This window comes from Xenopus laevis, chromosome 2L (genome assembly GCF_017654675.1).
Source record: "Xenopus laevis strain J_2021 chromosome 2L, Xenopus_laevis_v10.1, whole genome shotgun sequence".
NCBI classification, from domain to species: domain Eukaryota; kingdom Metazoa; phylum Chordata; class Amphibia; order Anura; family Pipidae; genus Xenopus; species Xenopus laevis.
The window spans coordinates 42424080-42447682 of NC_054373.1; the positions used below are offsets into that span (position 1 = coordinate 42424080).

At 39.1% G+C, this 23603-nt stretch overlaps 1 protein-coding gene across 17 annotated transcripts in view; it reads right to left on the bottom strand.

The window, feature by feature from the left end:
• The window catches only part of eln1.L (tropoelastin 1 L homeolog), a 74239-nt gene extending 61328 nt beyond the window's left edge, over window positions 1-12911 (bottom strand). For all 17 annotated transcript variants that reach the window (XM_018246200.2, XM_018246198.2, XM_018246202.2 and 14 more), the window contains exon 1: window positions 12768-12911. In XM_018246200.2, the coding sequence (XP_018101689.1) occupies window positions 12768-12846 (79 nt within the window). In that variant the 5' untranslated portion in view covers window positions 12847-12911. The remainder of the gene's footprint in view (window positions 1-12767) is intronic.
• Between the last annotated feature and the right edge of the window lie 10692 nt (window positions 12912-23603).

Sequence of the window (23603 nt, forward strand, 5' to 3'; positions counted from 1 at the left end):
CTAACAGAGCTGATCTTTTATGCTTTAGATTTATGGCAAGTATAAGATTAACCCTATTTATTACTGTCCTAAAAGGCAGATACTGGTAGCAAAGGTAATGCAATACATATATAACAAATGTTTTAAACTATTTCTCCTCCTTAGCTGTTGTGATTTACTTCACACACACATACACATCGGGGCCGATTCACTAAATTCGAGTGAAGGATTCGAAGTAAAAAAACTTCGAATTTCGAAGTATTTTTTGGGCTACTTCGACCATCGAATGGGCTACTTCGACCTTCGACTACGATTACGACTTCGAATCGAAGGATTCGAAGTAAAAATCGTTCGACTATTACACCATTCGATAGTCGAAGTACTGTCTCTTTAAAAAAAACTTCGACCCCCTAGTTCGGCAGATAAAAGCTACCGAAGTCAATGTTAGCCTATGGGGAAGGTCCCCATAGGCTTGCCTAACTTTTTTTGATCGAAGGATAATCCTTCGATCGTTGGATTTAAATCCTTCGAATCGTTTGATTTGAAGGATTTAATCGTTCGATCGAAGGAATAATCCTTCGATCGTACGATCGCAGAATTTGCGCTAAATCCTTCGACTTCGATATTCGAAGTCGAAGGATTTCAATTCCTAGTCGAATATCGAGGGTTAATTAACCCTCGATATTCGACCCATAGTGAATCAGCCCCATCATTTACAGTAATTCTGATAATAATATGTACCATAGCAGTACCATCAACCATTAGATGGTGCTATACATTCTATAACAGGTACTTCTTCCTACACTCATTGGGGTATATTTATCAAAGAGTGAAGTTAAAGATCGCCACAGTCTGCTAGAGTGAAATTCCGCCAATCTATCATTTCTATAGGAGTTTTGAAAGGCGTATTTATCAAAGGATGAACTGTCACTTTCATCCATTGATAAATACTCTTTTAAAAATCCTATAGAAATGAATTGAGAGTTGAAGAATTTCACTCTAGAAGACTGTGGTGATCTCTAGCTTCAACCTTTGATACATATACCCCATTAAGTCAGTTCAAAAGGAAGGCAAGAATAATAGATCATTTGTGTTCATATGAAATACTTTGCAGATTTTGTGCATTCTGTGTGGCATAGAGGTTGTATTGGGCCAGTACACTATAAAAATGACAGCAAGAAGAATCCAAACTTGAAATTTCTGGCACATGAGTGTACAGGGCAGCATACAGGAGTGACATCTACCACGTCAGATACCACGACAGACAACATGTAATACTAGAAATGAATCCCAAACTGTGAGGTTGCCCAACAGGGAAGCTGGAAGGAGTGGCAAGGATGGAGGCTACGCCATAAGGTCAGGTAGGATGAGATTTGAAAAGAATGTCTATTTGCTTTCCTAGGTACACCAAAAGTCCTAACTACAAAGTCAGTAAAGTTGAGTTTTTATGAAAACGTATTTGCTGACAAAGATATTTTTGAAATTGTTGTTGATTGGCTTATACGCCCTGGGCTGGATTCACATAGCAGGCGCCCCTAGACCCACTGTCATTCGTTGCCCCCGTCCCCTTCCTTTTATACGCTTACATTTTCATCATCTGGACCAGAACAATGGGGATTGGCGCACAGGAAATTAAAAAAAAACTATAGTATCTCCTTCGCCGCATCCCCTGAACCAGTGTGGATATAGTTGGGCAATATGCCGGCCATTAAAATCCTGCCTCCCTAGGCCCAGGTCTTGGTGGCCTCTCCACAAATTTCAGCCTGTATATGCCAATGCTTTCTATACCTGTAACCTTATTATGCTCTAAGGGGACTGACCAAAGGTTGGACCTTTAAGGGGGGGCTTCAACTTACAAAAGTCCAGCAATAGAGTACTTTAACAAATACTGCCTATCATAACTCTGTTGTAGGTGACTCTTAAAGGATAACTTGAGAAATGCTAACCGCTCCAATATTGCACTGGGCCAGTCAGCTAACAAGATCTTTAACTTCTTAAGAATATTCAATGATTTCCATCACAACTAGTTCATGTTGTGCAAGTCACTTGCTTGTAAGCATAAGATTGAAGTCACTTCAAAAAGTGTCAGAGAGTAGACTAAACTTGTCAGCTTAAATAAGTATAATAGAGTCACCATGGAAAATGTTATCTCACAAACGTCTGGCCAGGCTTTTCAAATAACTTGTTATTATTACAAACCTTTCCAGGCAAAATTATTTCAACAAACACTTCCCCAAGTATGTAGTTTAAGGGAGTCATTTGTATTTCTCGGTCCATGTGGGCTGTGTGAGTGCTGAAGGGCAGGCTGTAAGGTGCACTTAGAGCTTTCTACCTGCATTAAAGGGGTTTAAGTTACTGTGCTGTTATAAAGGATTATTAATCATGAAGGTGAGATTTCCTAATGCCCTATATATTAGGATAAGGAGTTGAAATGCTTCAACTCTACAGTTAAAATGTATGCAACTCTGGCAAGAGATGTAACATTTTTGTTTAAATGCCACAATAATGTCCAGGGTCTGAATGGCCCGGTGGGCATCCGGGAAAAAACCCGGTGGGCCTGGGCCCTCATGGGCCCCTGCTGGGCCAGACCCCCCCTTCTATCTCATGGCCCTACAAGAAGAAAAAACAATTTGCGGTGCCACGCAGTGCCATTCGTGCGTGCGTGCAGCTCCTTTTGTGCATGTGCGACATCGCAGTAGGGGGTCCAGAGGGGGGCCTGGACAGCGGCCCTGGACAGGAGTCCGGACTCCCCAGTCTTACCCTGATAATGTCCATCAGGGTCCAAGAGGAGAGGCCACTTACACAAGCACAAATGGTTTACTTGTCAGTGCACAGTATAACACCCATGTGTACTAGTGATGTGCGGGTCAGGTAAAACCCACACCCGACCCGAATCTGCCCTCCCTCCGCCCAACTTCCAGGTTCCTTTTATAGACCCGCCCCGTCCCGCCCCACCGATGACATTCAAAAGGGTTGGGGCAAGCAGGCGCGCAGCTATAAAAGCTGAAGTCAGAAGCCGTCAGTGTAAGGTGGCGGGATGGGGACAGCAGTAAGTAGAGCTTGACCTGAACCCGCAAATGGGGGTGCGAGGTTGGCCCAAAACCGTGGGTGTCAGGCCGGCCCGCACATCACTAATGTGTACTTAGTCTACTATTCTTAAAGAATACTGTCATCGGAAAACATGTTTTTTTCAAAACACATCAGTTAATAGTGCTACTCCAGCAGAATTCTGCACTTAAATCCATTTCTCAAAAGAGCAAACAGATCTTTTTATATTCAATTTTGAAATCTGACATGGGGCTAGACATTTTGTCAATTTCCCAGCTGCCCCGGTCATGTGACTTGTGCCTGCACTTTAGAAGAGAAATGCTTTCTGGCAGGCTGCTGTTTTTCCTTCTCAATGTAACTGAATGTGTCTCAGTGGGACTTGGGTTTTTACTATTGAGTGTTGTTCTTAGATCTACCAGGCAGCTGTTATCTTGTGTTAGGCAGCTGCTATCTGTTTACCTTCCCATTGTTCTTTTGTTTGGCTGCTGGGGGGGGATATCACTCCAACTTGCAGTACAGCAGTAAAGAGTGATTGAAGTTTATCAGAGCACAAGTCACATGACTTGGAGCAGCTGGGAAATTGACAATATGTCTAGCCCCATGTCAGATTTCAAAATTGAATATAAAAAAATCTGTTTGCTCTTTTGAGAAATGGATTTTGGATTTCAGTGCAGATTCTGCTGGAGCAGCACTATTAACTGATTCATTTTGAAAACATTTTTTTCCCATGACATTATACCTTTAATTTATTCTGCCTTCATCTCATGCATAGTATTGGTTACCCCATTGTTCAACATGAGTTCAACGAATAGGACTTATATTTTTTGCCTATTGTTTTAATCACAAAAAAATCTTTGGTTTTTGTTATTTAACAAAGCTAAACAGGGCAAACAGAGATACCGAAGAGGCTCCATGTTTGGTCCTTGCAAGGTAAATAATTAGATTACCAGTAGATAACCCCTTCCCTCTAAAACTTGAACAAGAAAATGAATATGAATCCAATTTATATCTTTCAGCCACAGTAAAACATTTTATTTCGTTTTGACAAGTTTTCCTTTGAACATGTTATGCACTTGAATGGAATCATTGCCTGCAGGGTAAACTCATTCCTATTGTTTTGTTTTCAATTTTCCCTTGAAAATATTTCCCATGATTTTAATAATTTAAAAAACCTCCAGCCAAATACATTTCAAGTCAATTGGATAGGAGGATATTCTTAAAAAAAAAAAAAAATAAATAAAAAGTTTTAACAGCACAACTGGGACAAGATTCATACATAAGAATCTCTTGGCAGCAGATCTACTGCAAGCGTGGATCAGATTTATCAATTTCTGTGCAAGTGTGGCCCAGTTTTACAGAAAGTGACTGATAAATAGCCGCCAGGGAGTCTAGAACATGACGTAGTACAACTATAACAGGGCAGAGGCCAGGACGGGCCAAATACATTATCGTGTGTATTTTATATGAATAACCAGCAGAAAGTTTGCTGTGCAGAAAGAAAAGCTGTTGAATCATTACATTGTTTCAAGTGTAATCAATAATAGGTAACAACTGGCCTACAAAAGGAGACTCATCTGGATTTAGTTTATATGGATAGCTATTTCTGATGCAAGTTTAATAAGTGAATACAGCACTCAAACTAGTGACTCTGCATTCTCTATACAGACACCTTCTCCTTCCTGAAACAGGGATGGTTATAGCTTTAATCCAGATGTATCCAAGCTGCAGCCTTCTGATTGGCGGAGAAATTACATTTCTTGGGTGCTATACATTAATTAACTAACATTAGTAAGCCCAATAGCATGAGGCAGCTTGAGGTAACCACTAATGTAAGCTGTGGATGTTCTCTTAAAGGAAAACTATACCCCTAAAATGAACACTTAAGCAACAGATAGTTCATATCATATTAAGTGGCATATTAAAGAATCTTACTAAACTGGAATATATATTTAAGTAAATATTGCCCTTTTACATCTCTTGCCTTGAGCCACCATTTCGTGATGGTCTGTGTGCTGTCTCAGAGATCACCTGACCAGAAATACTTCAACTCTAACTGTAACAGGAAGAAGTGAGGAAGCAAAAGACACAACTCTGTCTGTTAATTGGCTCATGTGACCCAACATGTATGGTTTATTGGTATGTTTGTGAGTACAGTGAATCCTACGATCCCAGGGGGCGGCCCTTATTTTTTAAAATGGCAATTTTCTATTTATGATTACCCAATGGCACATACTACTAGAAAAGTATATTATTATGAAAATGGTTTATTTACATGAAGCAGGGTTTTACATATGAGCTGTTTTATGCAATATCTTTCTATAGAGACCTACATTGTTTGGGGGGTATAGTTTTCCTTTAAATGATGAATCCTGCTTAACTATCTTGGGGATTAGTCTGGCTTTGACAGATGCCAGGAGAATAGTGATTGAATGTTGGGAGCCAAGCTGAAAAGGGACTCAACTTCCCATGTCCAACCCACCCTCTATTGGTGCTCAGCACAGCACTGGGACAAGGAGACCTGATACAATTTGCATTATAGCCAATCTGCAGTAGGGATGCACCGAAATCCACTATTTGGGATTCTGCCGAATCCCCAAATCCTTGGTGAAAGATTCGGCTGAATACTGAACCGAATCCGAATTCTAATTTGCATATGCAAATTAGGGGCAGGAAAGGAAAAAGTGGAAAAAATTCTTCAATTGTGACGAAAAGTCATGTGATTTCCCTACACACCCCTAATTTACATATGCAAATTAGGATTTAGTTTTGCCAGGCACAAGGATTCAGCCGAATCCGAATCCTGCTGAAAAAGGCGAATCTTGGCCGAATCCCGAACAGAATCCTGGATTCGGTGCATCCCTAATCTGCAGTGACCTCACCTGGCCATAAACCTATGCCAATGTGCAGGCTTCGGCCTCAACCCACAGGTATTGCTACAGGGAAAGACCGTCTTGATGAATTTTAAATGTTGAACTTGACTAATTGTCTGATGCTGTTTCTGAAGCTTTTCCTTTCCTCTTCCACCTCATTAATGTTCCAAAACACAATAAAATGGGAGTGGAAGAACATGGCTGTCCCACACAGAACCCAGACCTCAACCCATGAAAACTAAGAATAAATCGGAATAACGAGTGCTGGGAAGCCAGATCAAACAATATCAGTGACCAACCTCATTAATACTCATGTACCTGAATAGAAACAAATTAATGAATGAAGAAATTCCACCATCAATGTTCCAACATCTAGTGTGAAGGCTTCTTAGGGTAGTAGAGGTTGTTATGGCAGCAAATGGAGCTGGTTTAAGAATGAGGTTTTGGATAGGAAAGTGTCTTGATACTTTTATGCAGGCCATGGAATTTCAGGGGACTTCTAATAAGGTATCTTACTTTTTATACACATACACTACTGAGCACAGTTTATATAGTGAATAAAGTACCCCCTCTTGTAAAATATAAGGATATTATAAGTTACTGAGGAGTTTCATGACCATATAAAAACACGAGGCCGAAGGCCGAGTGTTTTTATACAGGTCATGGAACTCCGAGGTAACTTATAATATCCTCATATTTTACAACTGGGGGTACTTTATTAATTATAATACACAAATTTTAGTGAGTCATGTGACAGAAATGACATCACTACTCACCGTTTATATCTGATGACATCACTACTCACCGTTTATAAAGATATAATTTACAAGATATTCATGGCTTTTGTGTATTATAAGGATATAATACACAAAAGCCATGAATATCTTGTAAATTATATCCTTATAAACGGTGAGTTCTGATGTCATCAGTTATAAATGGTGGGTTCTGGTGTCATTTCGGTCACATGACTCATTGAAATTTGTGTATTATAATAAATAAAATACCCCCAGTTGTAAAATATGAGGAGTCCATCACCTGTATAAAAACACTCGGCCTTCGGCCTCATGTTTTTATATGGTCATGAAACTCCTCTGTAACTTATACTATCCTTATATTTTGCAAAAGGGGGTACTTTATTCACTATATAATTAACAGGATATTCATAGATGTTGTGTATTATATACAGTTTTGGGACTTGTTATCCAGAATGCTGGGACCTGGAGTTTTCCGAATAAGAGATCTTTCCTTAATTTGGACCTTAAGTCTACTAAAAAATATTTAAACATTAAATAAACCCAATAGGATTGCCTTCCCACCAATAATAAGGATTAATCATATAATAGTTGGGATCAAGTGCAAGGTACTGTTTTGTCATTACAGAGAATAAGGAAATATATTTCAGCATTTTTTGAATTATTTGATTAAAATGGAGTCTATGGGGGACAACCTTCGCATAATTCAGAGCTTTCCGGAAACTGGATCCTATACCTGTATATCAGTATAAATATATATTGAAAATATCTAACAATTTTTACACACATGATTTTTTTTTTCTTTTTGGGGTCCCCTCTGGTGCTAAAAATGTTTAGTGAAAGGCACATGGAAATCCATTTTTTGGATTGCTGCCTTTTCTAGAAAAAATAAAGAACACCGTGTATCTTATGTTGTCAACAAGTAAAATAGTGGTTGGATGGCAACCCTAATTCTGCCTCGCATTCAGACTGGCCTAGAGAAACAGGTTTAGCAGATGTGCTGGCCCAGTACGCCAGTTGACACTAATCTATGCCGTTTTGGCAAGGATTTAAAACCACTTCTGCACATGGAGATAAAATAATATGTGGCTGAACCGTTTAGCGGTTAATGTCCTCCATGTTGTAGAGGCAAAGATGTATCTGAGAGAAGTCTCGAAGGGAGGGAATAAGAGATAATCGGGGTTCTGTAGTGTAGGAATGTGTGTAGCCACTGGCAGGAAGGCGTTAAAAGCTCAGGCCTTTGCATTCGTGTCAGATGGGAATGTGTCAGCTTTCACTTGTGAGTTAAAACTTGTGCTTCCCTTGACAGAAAACATCTGGAATTTCTGGAGAAACAGATTTCTAGCATTATAGCTCTTTCATTTCAACCTTGTATGCTGCAAAACCAAAGCAGAACTCAGGCAAACGTTGTACCCAGCTGGAGAAAAGCATCACATTAGGAACTGAACTACTACGGAAACAGCATTAATAACCACTCCTCTATAATCCTACCCAAGTCTGCACACAGCTGAACTGCACTGCACTGTACAATCACACCGACAGTTCTTATCTATGCCATGCACTCATATAGTGTATCATGCACCCCATATTGTAAAAAGTAAAGCTCTCATGTCACCAAGGAGTTCCATGACCATATAATGACTTAAGGTTTAAAGGTGCTTTACACAGGTCATGGAACTCCAAGGTGACTTTTAATATCCTCATTATTTACAACAGGGGGTAAACTGTTTCATTATAATCCAAAACGAATTCAGTAACTCATCAAACAGAACTGACATCACTAAACCCAGATTATATGTGATGAGATCACTAAGCACCTTTTATATAATAATATCATTTACAGTAAATCCATGGCTCTTGTGTATTATGTATATAAAAATATATATATATATATATATATATATATATTTAGTGCTTATTATAGGTACAATCCTGTAAAAAATCTAAAGAATGCATACATAAATAAACACACTTACATATATAACAGCTTTCACCTAACACAATCTTCCCATGTCCCTTTTAACCTGGTTATGGGGTCCCATGGGACTCTATAAGGTGCTGTAGAGGGCAATACCCATGATATAAGGAAAGCATACATTATATTTTGGGGGGCCTTTTTAAAAATCATAAGCAACATTGTGCAGTGGCTGGGTAGGAGCAAGTACTAAATTATTTGCCTGTTGCCTTTGTGCAGTCACTTGAGAGCACAGCTTGCAGGGAACATTGCCTGCTAAATGCATATTTTAGACATGTTTGATTTTAATGCTGATCTGTTATACTTAGATCCAATGCTAAGAAGAAAAAGAGTCCACTGAGAATCAATTGTTTTAGTAACCAAACTGTTGTTTTCTACCATAACAGACTAAATTGAAAACAGTCGGGATGGAATTTTGGTAACAGCTTTGAACTCTTTGAACTCTAGGGTATCTATACAGCCAACAGCCTCAATTGGGTATATCATTAAAGGGCTTGTTCACCTTTAAATCAACTTTTTAGTATCCTGTAGAGAGTGTAATTCTGAGACAATTTGCAATTGATTTTCATTTTTTATTATTTGTGGTTTTCGGAGTGATTCCGCTTTTTATTCAGCAGCTCTCCAGTTTGCAATTGCAGCATTCTGATGGCTTGGGTTCAAATTAGTCTAGTAACCATGCATTGATTTGAATAAGAGACTGGATAGAAAGACGAGTATAAAAAGTAACAATAACTATATATGTGTTGCCATACAGAGCATTGGTTTTTAGATGGGATCAATGCCCCTCCATTTAAAAGCTGGAAACAGTCAAAAGAAAGCAGATAATTCAAAAAGCTATACAAAAGAAAAAACGAAGACCAATTGAAAAGTTGCTTAGAATTAGCCATTCTATAACATACTAAAAGTTAAATTAAAGGCGAATGACCCCTTTAAATATCTATAAATAGCATTCATTTGACCAGTTTTACCAACATTACCACCAGTTATCTATGTGGTTAGCATGATACACATTGCAGAGTTTAGGAAGAAAAGGAGCCCACACTAATCCTTTACATTTCCCCCCCAGGTTTTGTACCACCCAGCCTGTAATGCAGTATATACAACTCATTGTATTGAAAGTGCTGTTAACCTTCTGTATAAGAACTGGCTAAAAGTGTACAGAAAAATATATTGCTAGCTCTGTGCATTGACACATAGCTGAGATACAATTAAGACTGAGAGAGAGATTTACAACCTATGAATATACAGCTGTGTAGGAGATGTACAGCTGACTGTATAATCCTAACTGCTCACTGAAACCCTGTACAATTCACATGCATCCTAATCCTAGCAACATACATTCCCTTCCCATTCTATGACTCCTCCTGCTTTCTACGCTTTGTTTCAAACTAGGTTAGATTGCAAGCTCTTCAGGGTAGGTATAGGGCTTATTTTGGAAAAGACAAAATATTAACATTTTGAGGTCACCCCAGGTGTTTAAAGGGGGTTCATCCCCAGATATTTTTTTAAATGATATGTTCTTATATGTTAGGTTAGTGAATGCATTGATAAGGAACCTTCTGTTGGACAAAAAATGGATCTACAGTAAGAGAAGCCTGCCCTTGTGCTGCCTGTTGTGGTGAGATATATCTTCTGCACAGAGACATGAAAATGTGTCACTGAATGCTTTGCTCTTCAGGCTTGTGGCCAAAAAAAACTGTTACAGGCATGTATCTAGGTTCTGTATACAGTGTATAGGTTAACTATTCTATAATGAGTGGAGAAATGACTGCAGCTTTGGTAAGTAGAATGTTTTATTATGTCTGCATTCTGTCAGCTAGCCTCACCTAGTCATTCAGTGCAGGAAAGGCTAATTAATGCAGTGACCCACACATTCCTCTATGTGAATTCTGCATATAAGGTGCACATCTTTGTCTAGGGATAAGGTGTAAAGCTGAGCCTGTACATTAGCTCTACAGCTAAGCCTCTGTGTAAGGTGAATAGCAGAGCCTATGTATCAGGTGCAACATAAACAAGCTGTACAGCTGGATGTATTCACAAGTTGTTTAGAAAAGCCTCTGGGTAAGGTGTATATCGGCACATGTGTATATGATATTCAGCTGAGAATCTGGGGTGGCAGCAGCCGAAGTGTGCAAGTGAGCTGGTATATAAGGTGTGCAGCTCAGGCAGTGCATAACATATCCAATTGACTGTAAAACAGGTATAGATTATGTATTGGCCTGTACACAGGGCAACATTTATTAAATGTGCAGTTATACTCTGTAAAAAGTGTGAATATGAGCCTCTGTATAAGAGCAGCAGCTTTAACTCTTGCAAAAGGGTATATAAGAGAGCCTGTGTACCATTTGGGCAACTATACCAGGTGCTCAGTTGAATATGTGAATAAGGGGTGCAAATGGGTTTGTATATTAAGGATACAGTAGTGGTTCCATAAAGTGCTCATCTGAGCAAAGCATTTGTGCAAATTAATCTTTTGCTATACTATGTATACTATGTGGACTTTGTATTCATAATGACAGCAGATAAACTTACACTTATAGCTGGTCCTGTGTGTATAGTGGCCAAATGATATACAGATGAGCCCATGTACTGTATAAAGTGTAAAGTTTGCACATGAACACAATTATCAGGTATACAGCTGCACCATTGCCAGTAGTTAGTATTAGTTATATTATTTGAACATCCGGTATGTGGATATGTCTGTGCTTAATGTGCATGTCAACCTCTGCTATACTATGTGCTGCAAATCTTTCCCTGCATAGGATAATCCTATTTTTGACACAGTATTGCTATTAAAAATGGTGTGTAACCAGTGGGTAAAAACCTATGCACTTTTATGTATTTATCTACTTAACTCACATTTAAATAGTATTCTTGATGCTCTCACATATATATATATATATATATATATATATATATATATATATATATATATATATATATATAAACCACCATTGACCCATTATACTACAGCTGGTTGTTTAGCAGCATCAGTGACTGATGAATAGGTTTCCAGGATGTAAACATCACAGTTCTCTAGTATACATCTTAAACTATGCCGTTTGTTTCCGAAAAAGCAGTTTTGATTAGATTTGATTAGAAAACACATGATATGCAATGACAGCTGTCAAAAGTTTCAAAAAAAGTAGACTGAAGGCAAAATTTTTTTAAAACTATAGTATTTTGGATTGTTTAATTTAAAATACTTATTTTGTGGGTAGTCTGAGTGTTTCTATAGAGCCCCAGGTATAAGTGCTGAACTGACAGCTAGATTGTTAGCAGAACAGTTTAGGCTGCATTATCTGTTCTCTTCTGCTAATATCTCTCTGCTTTTTTAATTCAGGTGCTGAAGGAGATAATGTCCTATGCAGGGAGCAAGCAGAGCCTGGAAATCACTAAAAGTTATCCCCTTGATACTCTTCTCTGGGCCCCAGACTGTTTAAGTTTTTGTGGGCTGTTAGTGCGTATCTGTTTCATATGTAAACTGAGTGAGTTTACATGTGTTTGCAAAACCTATTGTCATTCTAGATGGGAAGCACTGGCTCTGCTATTTGCTCTGCTCCTGGAGTGAAGGTGCAAGGTTAAGGTTTTACTAAGTGTTGCTGAGGGGCTGGAGTGGAAACACAGTTGCTCAGAGTGGTCAGTGTCAGAGCACAGGTAGGGTGTGATTTCCTATGGTGTGGATTTTGGGAAGAGTTGTCTCATTGGGAGACGTCAAAAGGATGAAGTTGTGCCAGGTAAGGTGCATTAAACTGCATGGCTGTCTGGGAAAAACAGGATATACTGTACATCACAGGAGCCAAAGCCTATGACATCTATGTCCTGCAATGGTGCATTGGGTACTCAAATGATGGTTTTGTCCATTTCTACCTGCTCAGTAAATTATTGGAGTAGGAAGTGCCTTCAATCTAGGATTATGCAAGATAACGCCAACCAGCAAGGAAAGTGGGACCCTCCCTAGCAATAATATTTAGTGCTGGATAGCTCAGGAAGTCTTTTGAATACAAGTTGCAGCATTGTTGGCCAACCAATAGTTTTGGGATAATGGTAAATGAAGTGATAGTAGGATAACGGTGAAGACAACATGTATGAGAGAGACAGTAAGAGAAAGGTCAAAGTGCACATCCGTGCGTGGCTACTCACCTCCTTGCAGAGATATTTGGCAGAAGGCAAGAAACACGATGATGCTCCAGAGTGGAGCGGCAGGCCGTATGCTCTCCATGTCTCACAATGCCCCCGTTCCTTCACACATGCTGGGTTTTATCCCGCCGCTCTGCTCACATCCCTAATGAGGGAGGGGCAGGGAGAGACACGACGTCATTCCAACCGTGCCAGCAGCCCCCTCCCACCCTCCTGATTATTGGGAGAGGAGGGGGAATATTTTATTTTGTTTTGTTTCCTCTTTTTTTTTTCTTTCTTTTTTTTTCATTTTTCTTGGCTGACGTTCTGCTATTCTGGCTGAAATAGAAATGGGAGCAGAGCCAGATTAGGGGGGCTCAAAACTCTCCGCTCTTGTGTTTATCTGTCTCTCGTTCTGTCTGTCTGCCTCTCTGCTCCCTTCACAGAGGATTTATCAAAGTTTCACTCCGTTGCTGTGCACTGGGGCAAAGAGACATCCAGATTTATCAATGAACTCATCCCCTTCTTTTCAGCAGGACAAATGCAGGTGCGGGACTTTTACTGGGAAACAACCAGAGAGACTCTTTGAAGCAAACAATTTCCAGTGCTCTGCAATGTGGTTATTTGAGCTGAGAGTTTGCAGGCAAATTTAACATACGGTGCTGGAATTTTTTGGGAAATATAATGTTGGGAAGGAACAGGGTGAATGACTCTTTTAAGGTGCCTGAATTACAGTGTTTGGAACACAATGTGAGAAAGACACACATTTAAAGCTATGTCTATTTCCATTTTGTATGTAGGATTAAATGCCAATTTTAGGCTAGCGTAGAGAAGGTGATTGGCCAAGGGTTCATATATATATATATATATATATATATATATATATATATATATATATATATATATATATATATATATATATATATTTACATACATAAGACATATTGGCCCTTTTTTACAAATAGCGGGTGCAGTGTTGGGCACAGAAATGGGTGCAAATTTAAACTTATGACTATGCCATCCATAGAGTACTTGGGCATTGCCACTGCAATTATAGCTGCTCATAGGACACTTATGCCTCTCTGGGTCTATTCATTGTGACCTGACACAAAGGTAGAATGTAAAGCACTATACAAGGAGACTCTATACTTTTCACCTGCCATTGACTAGGACCCCTTTGCAATCTGTGCCCAAACGCTTTTTGCTATTCGTGGGTCAGGAGAAACTCAACCAAGATTCAACCCTAACAAACTTACTCGCGCCCATTGCTAACCCATAAAACCCTAACCAGCACCCAACCCTAACCTGCATAATCTTAACCTGCACCTTACTCTAACCCGTAAAACCTTAAACCGCACCCGACTCTAACCCACAAAACATTAACCCACACCTGATTTTAACCTTTAAAACCTTAACCGACAACCAGCCTTAACCTGCAAAATGTTGCCATTGTATGGCCCACACACTACCCATACCCATGCCATCTCTCTCTGTACACTACTACTGTGTGCACCTCTGTTTCCAAGACAGGCAATCTTTGGGACGAGAGGAGGCATGAACTGCCCAGTCTGACCCTCACCCAACCCTAACCTGCAGTGGTTGTCCAAATTTCAAACCAAACCTGCCCAACTGGTGGTCAACCCATGGGTCATCACAGGTTTCAGGTCAACCTCCATATCACTGCTATTTGCACCAACTGTAACTGGTGCAAATAGTGGGTAAATAAGAACATAAGTAGTAGACTTGCACATGTTTTAAAAACAGAGGCAAGGATTGTGCTTATATTAGTGCATCACATTTGCCTAGCTGTGTTGCAATGATGCTGGAATTCTGACTTTGGGGAGACATATGGCAAATGGCACGGTACTTATATTTGCCCACCTTAAAGGTCATTATATCAGGGGGATTGTAGTAGCAGTAACTTTGTAGTAGCTTTAACAATTTGGACGTTCCTGCTTTATCAACCCCCCTGCCTTTCTGCATTGCCTGTCCCTCATCAATCCTGCGTTTATCTAGGGCAATTCTTTTTCAGACATGATTAATGCATTTCATGTAAATGTCTTTCAAGTTAAACTTCATCAAAAGTAACCCAGAGAAGATTCATTATCGGATGCATGCAACTTTGCTAAAGCAGGGCTACATTTCCCGCCGTACCCCCAAAGGGTCTATAAGTACTAACTGCAGAGTTAATAGATGATAATTAATTTTCCACAACTGTGTTAAAGGTATATTGGCACAGAGTTGCTAACTGTTTCTTACTTAACAGGAAAACCACAGGAGGAGATCTGACTTCTGCTGCATTGTTTCAAGAGTCACGACCAGGAGGGCAGTATAGGACAAATATGGCTTTCCATTGCAGCCACATTTAAAAAAAAAAAAAAAAAAACATTTGTAAATATATACAGGAAAGTTGCTAAGAATGACCTTTTTTTGTGGGGACAAGTTTACATGTGCCTTAAGCAAGTTAGAATAGGGTCTACTATATGAACAAAATATTCCTTCTATTTCGACATGAGTGGGAGCAGCCATACTGCTAACTTAGCTAATTAGTTTTGTATTCACACCAACTGCCTCATTTCATTACAAGCTTTGTAATACTAAGGCAAATAATATGGCAGCACCTGGTCAGCATATTAGTCATTTATAGTTTTATTGGGTTCAATACCTACCCACTTGGTCTTCATAATTTGGTCAAGGCCCCTCAAAAACCCATATCTAGGTGGCAGATGTTGTAGTCACCTCCATTTTATAACAGACAGCAATGTTTATAACAAGTTTATAACAGACAGCAAATAAACATTAAAACAAATGTCACACGAGGTGGTTTTTGATCAATCTGTGGCACAGGTTCTCTGCTGCCATGAAGTTGTTGGCCAGTGTATGTAGAAACAGTGCAGCAGTGTTTGACTGACCCAGTGATGTTCACCAGTGCCTGTCAAACAGTCAAAGGACCACCTTGGCTGCACAGCAACCCATACCTCATACTCTCCTATGAGTTAATCAACTCTTGAGCTTTCAAAAACTACTGGTTTTAGCTTTAGTGTGATTAATATTGACACTTTCACAGTGCAACTGTCAGCTGACAAGTGGTTTGATTCCATTTACCTCTTCCTTCTAACAATGTTTCTCCCTTCTCCTTATTGGACACATCATTGTACTCCTGTCATAATGTTTAGTAACTACATGGACTCCAAAAGATACTAAAATGCCAGCAGGTAAATCTATAAAGTGGTACAAGAATTGTGGTTACAGGACTGCTTATCAGATGCATAACTACAGAGGAAGCAGACCCTGCTGTTGCGCGGGGGAGGGCATGACCGAAGAGGGCCCAGTAAAGTCCTAATTAATGAAAAATATCAATATATCTTAGTCGTGGGGCCCTAAGTTGAATTTACTCTGGGGCCCAGTAACATTTCGTTTTGCCACTGACGCTTATACAATGATATAATCACTGCTAAAGTGCCATATGATGCACACACACAACACTATTAAGACAAGCATAATTGCATGTCAGTAGTTAAAACTCTGTCTCATTCCTAAGTTATCCTATCCTTACTCCTATCTCATATAAAACACTCAGACTACAGTAGTGTGATGGACACTGCTAATGCCCAGGTCTCTGATGCCCTCTAACTATTACTATTTCTCATGGTTTCACCTGTTACCACTGCCATATTGTTATTTGTGTGTTGGAAACATCACATGGTGGCTGTCCCATGATAATCAAAACCATAATGGGGTAATGTAATAAAAATGTAGGTCCCCTACTGCTAAGGAAGTTTCTGATCTATAACCACTGTTGGAGGGAGTTTTCTCAATTAGCCCAAGGGTAATGTGACCCATTCCTATTCTTAGTTTATATAAGGGAATGAGAGCATATGGCTTACTTTCTTTGATCTCCATCTATTACCAATGGTGGTTGTGCTTGAAAAATGGAGCATAAGGCCCCAGTATCAAGCTTTGAGCCCTATAGTGACCAACAACCTTACAGAAGTCAGGGCACATGCCCCCTGTGAACAAGGTAAATGTAGTAGTGAAACTGACGATTGTGAGGTAGACAGGGAAGCTTCAAAAAAGCTGCTTTTCATGTTCTAAGATCAAGATCTGCCCAAGTTTAGAGACCAAGTTTAGAGACCACAGTGAGCCTCATACCAGAGAGACTTCAAATGAAGAGTATCATTTCACGGAGGTCTTTACTGGTCAGAAAATGCCTACACAGCCTTACAATGTCCTACTGATAATAGTGCATAATCCTCTGTAAATCTGGTTATTTCAGTAAACACAGTAGTCAACTTCTCTTTGGCAAATTTGTAAGGAACCTTTCCTATATCTTCTAAGCAGAGCCAGCACAATGGACTGGGTGAAAAGAAAGGCAGCAGTTATACAATAAACTCTAGATAACTAAGTAGTACTACACTGGATTTTTCATTACAGCACACAATAATCACAATGGGGCATATTTATTAACAAAAAAAATGACTGCCACTGGCTTCTTGAATGCAATTTTCTACCACCATCGAGATTTGTATTGAAAAAAGTGAAAACTTAAAATAAAAATTGCGCTACCTAAAACCTAAAGTCAGGCAATTGCCAGTTATATTTAATATTCACTGTTGAATGCCAATTGTAAGAAATTGTGTCCTCTCTGTCTGGTACCTAGGTGGCGCTCAATATGAATATATATAGTTGGAAAAGCAAACCATCATTTTGCCTTATTGACACTGTTTTTCAGCCATTACTTTTATTATGGGTTGGTAAATATAGGCCAAGCCAAGATAAAACTTTCACTTACCTGGAGAAAACACAGTTTTATATACTAAAATGTGAAAAAATTAGGAGCAATTTGCCTTTCTACCTTTCTACTTTTGTTCAACTCAGTGAAGACTGTTTAACATTGAGAATACAATAATGGCTTGGATACAGACACCCACTTGTGCTTATGAATGGATATTCAGAGGAACGGAAATATTTTGGGCACATGAAGGCTATTATGGATTTATACTTGATTAAAAGCAGACACCATTATCCTGATCCTTATTTTCCTTCTATCTGATTAATTACAAGCATTTTCCAACAATGTTTTCTTCAAAGAAGAACGTTCCAATGTGGAGTAACCAGAAATAAGATGTAAAGAACAATTGCATTACTTCCCTTTATCAATTAAAAATTGGTGTGACATAAGTTTTACATCCTGGCTATGCATATTTAATTTGTCAAAACTTACATATCCCTGAAGAAGGCCCATGTGGCCTAGAAATATATTGAGTCTCATTTATTTTTAAAATATGCACCAGAAATGTATGATGCAACCAAAGGGAAGAGAAAAACAAAGATTTAAAACATTTCAAGTCAGTTAGATTACAGATTATTCATTTTTCAACCTGCAGTAGACTGATGAAAACAGATCGCTAATTGGTTGCTATGGTTGACCAGTGTTGACCAGTGTTGGTTTTTAATGCAAATATCCAAAGTCACTCTAAAATGTTAAATGTTAAAAATAAAGACTGGTTTTAACTTAACTTATTCTTTGGTTAATCGCGTGACTTCTTCCCAATCAAGTGCATATCTAGAATAGAGACTTGCTTGAGTACAAATGTGAAAGTTGCGGTTGATGTCAGATGTTTAAGATGAATGTTGTCTGGTGAGAAGATAATGGCATGGTGAGCTCCAGTTGGTTATTTGCAATACTTGTTTTATCTCTTAATATAACATTGACCACTCCATTGTCTTGCACAACCACCTATTTCAGCATTTTTACTTTATTTTATTTAAATACTTTATTTATATTGAGCAGCCACATTACACAGCACAGTATAAAGAATGTGTAATCCTTCACACCAGTTGTTATCTTCAATTTCTTTTACACCGGTATGCTCAATGCCCCCAATGCCTTAACCCAGGTTGAAGGAGAACTAGCAAGAGAAGGTAGAGCCCATAAAGCCAATATGCTAATATACATATACAAGTCAGTGTCGGACTGGTTCACTAGAATATTAGAAAAACACCTGATGCACCCAGGTGTCAGTGGGCCCTCCTACGCCCACATTTGGCCTATTTTATGGTTATTCCTTATTTCAATTGTCTGATTTGTGATGAAATGTGTTTGTAGTTGCAGGAATTTTGGCATATCATCCCCTTGCGACCACAGGTACACTTAATGCTGGGAAAAGATGCTGCATTGTGGGGAAAAAACATGGCAGTTGCTAATTTCATTTGCAGACGTACATGTGTCCTAAAATGTTTAATATAAAAATAGCAAAGGAGATGTAAAGGTGGTGTTGGATACAATAATGACCACACAGCAAGCTTTAAAAAAATTGCTGCAAAATGTAAATGATAACCATCTTTGCCAATAAAGCTACCACCTTATTATATTGAGGGAGGAAACCCATCCAAACATGGACTAATGTGCAAACACCACCCAGATAGTGCTCAGGCAGCAATTGTGTCTTAGAATTGAATGCTGTGAAGCAAGAATGATAATGACCATGTTCCCATGGATAACCTTAGTTTTGCATTATTTGTGACCCTTGATAATAGCAAGGACATTCTAAAAAGTCTTGCTGAATACGAAAACCTAGTTAAGTTTCTGTTGCTGTTTCACTTTGCCTATTTTCCTGCTTAATGAGCAAACCTAGGGCTTTTTTTGTTTTCTACAGCCATTTTTTGCTGACAATGCCCTGTTGGGCACTTCTCCATGTTTTTTGCTTGTCTGATTATTAATGAACAATGCTGGATCAGAAAATGAATAACCAAAAATAATAACCATAACAAACAGGAGGTCTAAATTTAGAGGGAAAGGCCCATTACATACAAACCCAAAAGTTTAGTAAGGTAGTGGAAAGGGTTTGGAAGATGTAATGTTCCTCAACATATATCTATGCTGAGAACTACGTTGAAAAATTGTAGGGTAGTATGTAATTGAGTGGTATAGCAAAAGTTATGACAGTTTTAGGTCTTAGGTAACTTTACTTTTAGGAGATAGGATATGAGTAGGAATAGCCTGTCCACTCTTGCACACCTCCATGTAAAAGATCCCCACCAGTGTAACCCTCCTGTGCAGGGCAGCCATCAGGGGGGGACAGGGGGAGAGTTGTAGGGGGCCCAAGGGTAAGGGGGGCCCTTCCACGCCACACTTACTTGATTAGCCGGGCCCCCCATCTTTCTGAGAGCTGCTGACTTCGGGAAGGCATGGATGTTTAAGGGGCCCTGGCCACCAATTTTCTTATAATGTGAGGGGGGCCCCGGCCACCAATTTTCTTAAAATGTGGGTGGGGGGCCCTGGCCACCAATTTTGGCCACCAATTTTTTTTTCTCATGGGGGGCCCTGGCCACCAATATCTTTTTATTTTTTATTAACATGTGGGAACCCTAGCCACCAATATTTTTTTTGTTTTTTTACTGTGTGGTGGGGGGCGGACCTGTGGGGTGGGGGAGGGCGGACCTGTAGGTGGGGCTTGCAGTGGGCACAGCCCAGTGGGCCCAGGAAATGTTGTCGTATGGGGCCCTGTGATTTCTGATGGTGGTCCTGCTCTTGTGTTGCCTACACTTGTGTGGTTGTCATTTTTAAATACTAACCCCAAACTCCTGCTGCTCGGTAGAGATGAATACTGATCTTTCTATGATGACTTGCATAACTCACAGATAGAATCTGCTATCCACGACTTTTATCTTGTTCAAACAAGCCCTTTTACCTAAATTTCTGTAAGGTTTAGGACCCAAAGATTAGGGTTTACTCCATTAAACCACTGGCCTCCCCTGCAACACTACACATGCAGAAATTGGCAGCTAATTGTTCTAAAGAGTTTAAGAAAGGAATTTGTTTGCTGCAATAAACTAAATAGCATAAGCAGGATAAATTCTAAAATTAAAGAACGCAAAGTGCAACGTGACCCTTTTATTCATCATAGGGAACAATGTTTCTCTGCAACATGATTCTCAGTGTGAGATCCATTTTATTAAACATAGTTATACATTATCAGTGCTGCAAGACTGCTTCATAGGAACTTCACTGCATAATGGCAAGGTCATGATGGAGAACATTCATATGTATTAGAAGAATCAGAAGAATCCCAATGAAGATCTAGAAAAGTAGATTGTGAACAGAGGCCTGTAATGTTAGAACCCACCGGTATCCTTTTTGTATAAAATTGTTACTTTATTATTTAGAGGAACAAATAGAGTTATGGGAATTATGTAATAGCAGTCCATATTGCCCGATGTGTTTTTTCACATACTCTCCATTGTATAATTCTTCTACAGTGCCACAGATAGTTCACATTCTCTATTCTAAAAACTGCAGTCTACTACTTAAGAGCTGTGTTCTCGCTGCTTCAGAAACATACACATACAGGCACTCGCCAACAAGGTTTTTTGATCTACAGTAGAGTTCCTTACATGTCCAATAAAAGGGATATCCTGTCAAACATAAACCCAAAAGATGAACCGGTGTGATGGAATTCAGCAATTACCTGTCAGAATCTGCAGCCTGAATACCTGAAGCAAAGGCTACACAGTACAGTTCAGACATGAAACAATGATGAGCTGGGAGGGAATTCTACAATAATGTGTCAGAATTTCCACATTGCATAAAGGACATAAATTAATTTATTAGAAAGATCCCCATAGAGCTCAGTTAAGTTCATTATGAGCTTCTTATTGCACAAAAAGAGGGAGAGCCAACAACATAAAGTGTGTTCTTTCCTTCTATGAGCTATGATTTCATTTGCTGAAGGTTTATGTTTTGACAGAAACTTGTGTCTCATTTTGCCTTTGTTTGTGCCATGGCCATAAGACGTGTGGGTGTTAAACCTTTTATTGTTGTTGATGCAAAGGAGTTTAAAGCTCCACTTTGGCCCTTTTTTTGGCATTCCATCCAATCATATGAACAAAACAATTTCTTGCATATGGTGAAGATTAAAAGAGAGTGAACAAAAATTACGCAAGGAGTCCCAGAATTTCAAACATCCCATTAAGATGTATTGTGTAATGTCCTTTCCAAGTCTTCCAATTAACAAGAAAAAATGCACATCAGTGCACATTATGCTAAGCAGGATTCGGATAAACTAAAGCTGGCAGACTGAGAGGGGAAGGAAAGTCAGCACGGGGTGACAACAATGAGAATCAATAGCATGAAGGAAAATTATTTAATAAAGTCGATCAGATTATTTGGAAATAGAGCCCCCCCCAAATTGATACATATTTGAGATATACAAGCTAGGAATGTCCACCCTGCAGCATCTACAACTGTACAACTGTAACCTCCACTCGTGGGCTCCTGGCTGGACATCCCTGAGATATATAAATATACTGCAGACATCTGTCTGCCTTTTCACCCCCCACCCAAGGTGCTTCTCTAATACTAGGGACCTAAAACCACCCCTGTTCACATTTTTCATAAAGTAAGGCTGAAAGAGGGGAAAAAACTAAGAGAAAATGTAAAAATAAAAATGATACAAACGCAGGAAGGAGCCAAGAAATACACAAGTGTATATTTGGAGTGCAATTTACACAGCTGTTGCACTTAAAATGTTAGGACATGTCCTCTAAGATAGAGATGTGTATACAAACTGGGAAGAAGTCTGGCACTCTCTCGGGCCAGGGAGCAGTGTGTGTGTGCGAAGGACAGGGGGAGCATGGTGCTGCTCTTAGTCAGTTTATATTGTGTGTAATAATCTGGAGAGGCAGTGCAAGCTGACTTCAGCTGGACCAAAATGCCACAGAAGAATTCTAAAAAACTAGGACAAAAAGAACTCACTTGAGGGGCTCATGTATAACATGGGCAATTTTGCAGTAAAACATAGAAACCAACCCACAGTAAGCATTGATCATACTATTGAGGGGCAAGTTATTGAAAAAAAACGTTGTATATTGTTATTAAAAGAGCCCCCAAAATAGCTTGCAATAATGGATGCCATTCTGGACCTAACTTCATATAGGAAACGCGTAGTTTTAATTAGCCTGTAATAAAGGTGAACATTTTTGAGCAAGGAAGTATATATATCTATATAAATATCCACAGAGATGACGGCACTCCAGTGTATAATCAACAAGGCAGGAACAAAATCTTACTTCAAAGGTTTATTGTAGACCAACGTTTCAATTCCGTACTGGAATTTTCGTCAGGGTGAAAAACCATATATATATATAAATATATATATATATTGACCAGATTATAATTGAAATGCCCTATATGCATTATATTAAACTCAACCAGAGATGGATGCTTAACATTTGGGAACACCCTAAGGTTGACAGTAATTATTATCATAGTGATTTCTCATTATTACAGGTATGGGATCCATTATCAGGACACCCATTATCCAAAAATATCTGAATTACAGAAAGACCATCTCCCATGGATCCATGATCAGGACACTCATTATCCAGAAAGCTCCGAATTACAGAAATCCCATCTCCCATAGACTGCATTTTATCCATATAATCCAGATTTTGTTAAAATGATTTCCTTTTTCTCTGTAATAATAAAACAGTACCTTGAACTTGATCCAAACTAAGATAGAATTAATCCTTCTTGGAGGCAAAACTAGCCTATTGGGTTTATTTAGAAACAATTTTCTAGTAGACTTAAGGTATGAAGATACAAGTCCCGAGCATAACAGGTCCCATACTTGTATATTATATGTCTGATCATGGACAATTAGTGTGGTCTGGTGTACAGAACTCAGCTATGGAACATATATATTTTTTATTTATCCAGAGTTATAATTGGATATTGTGTGCTTGGGGATTCAGAAAGAATGACAAATGAATTCAAACATATCCAGCTGGAGGAGGATGTGCTGCTTACTAAAGCTTGCAATCATTTCAGCATGTTGTTCAGCATTAGGCAAAGAACTA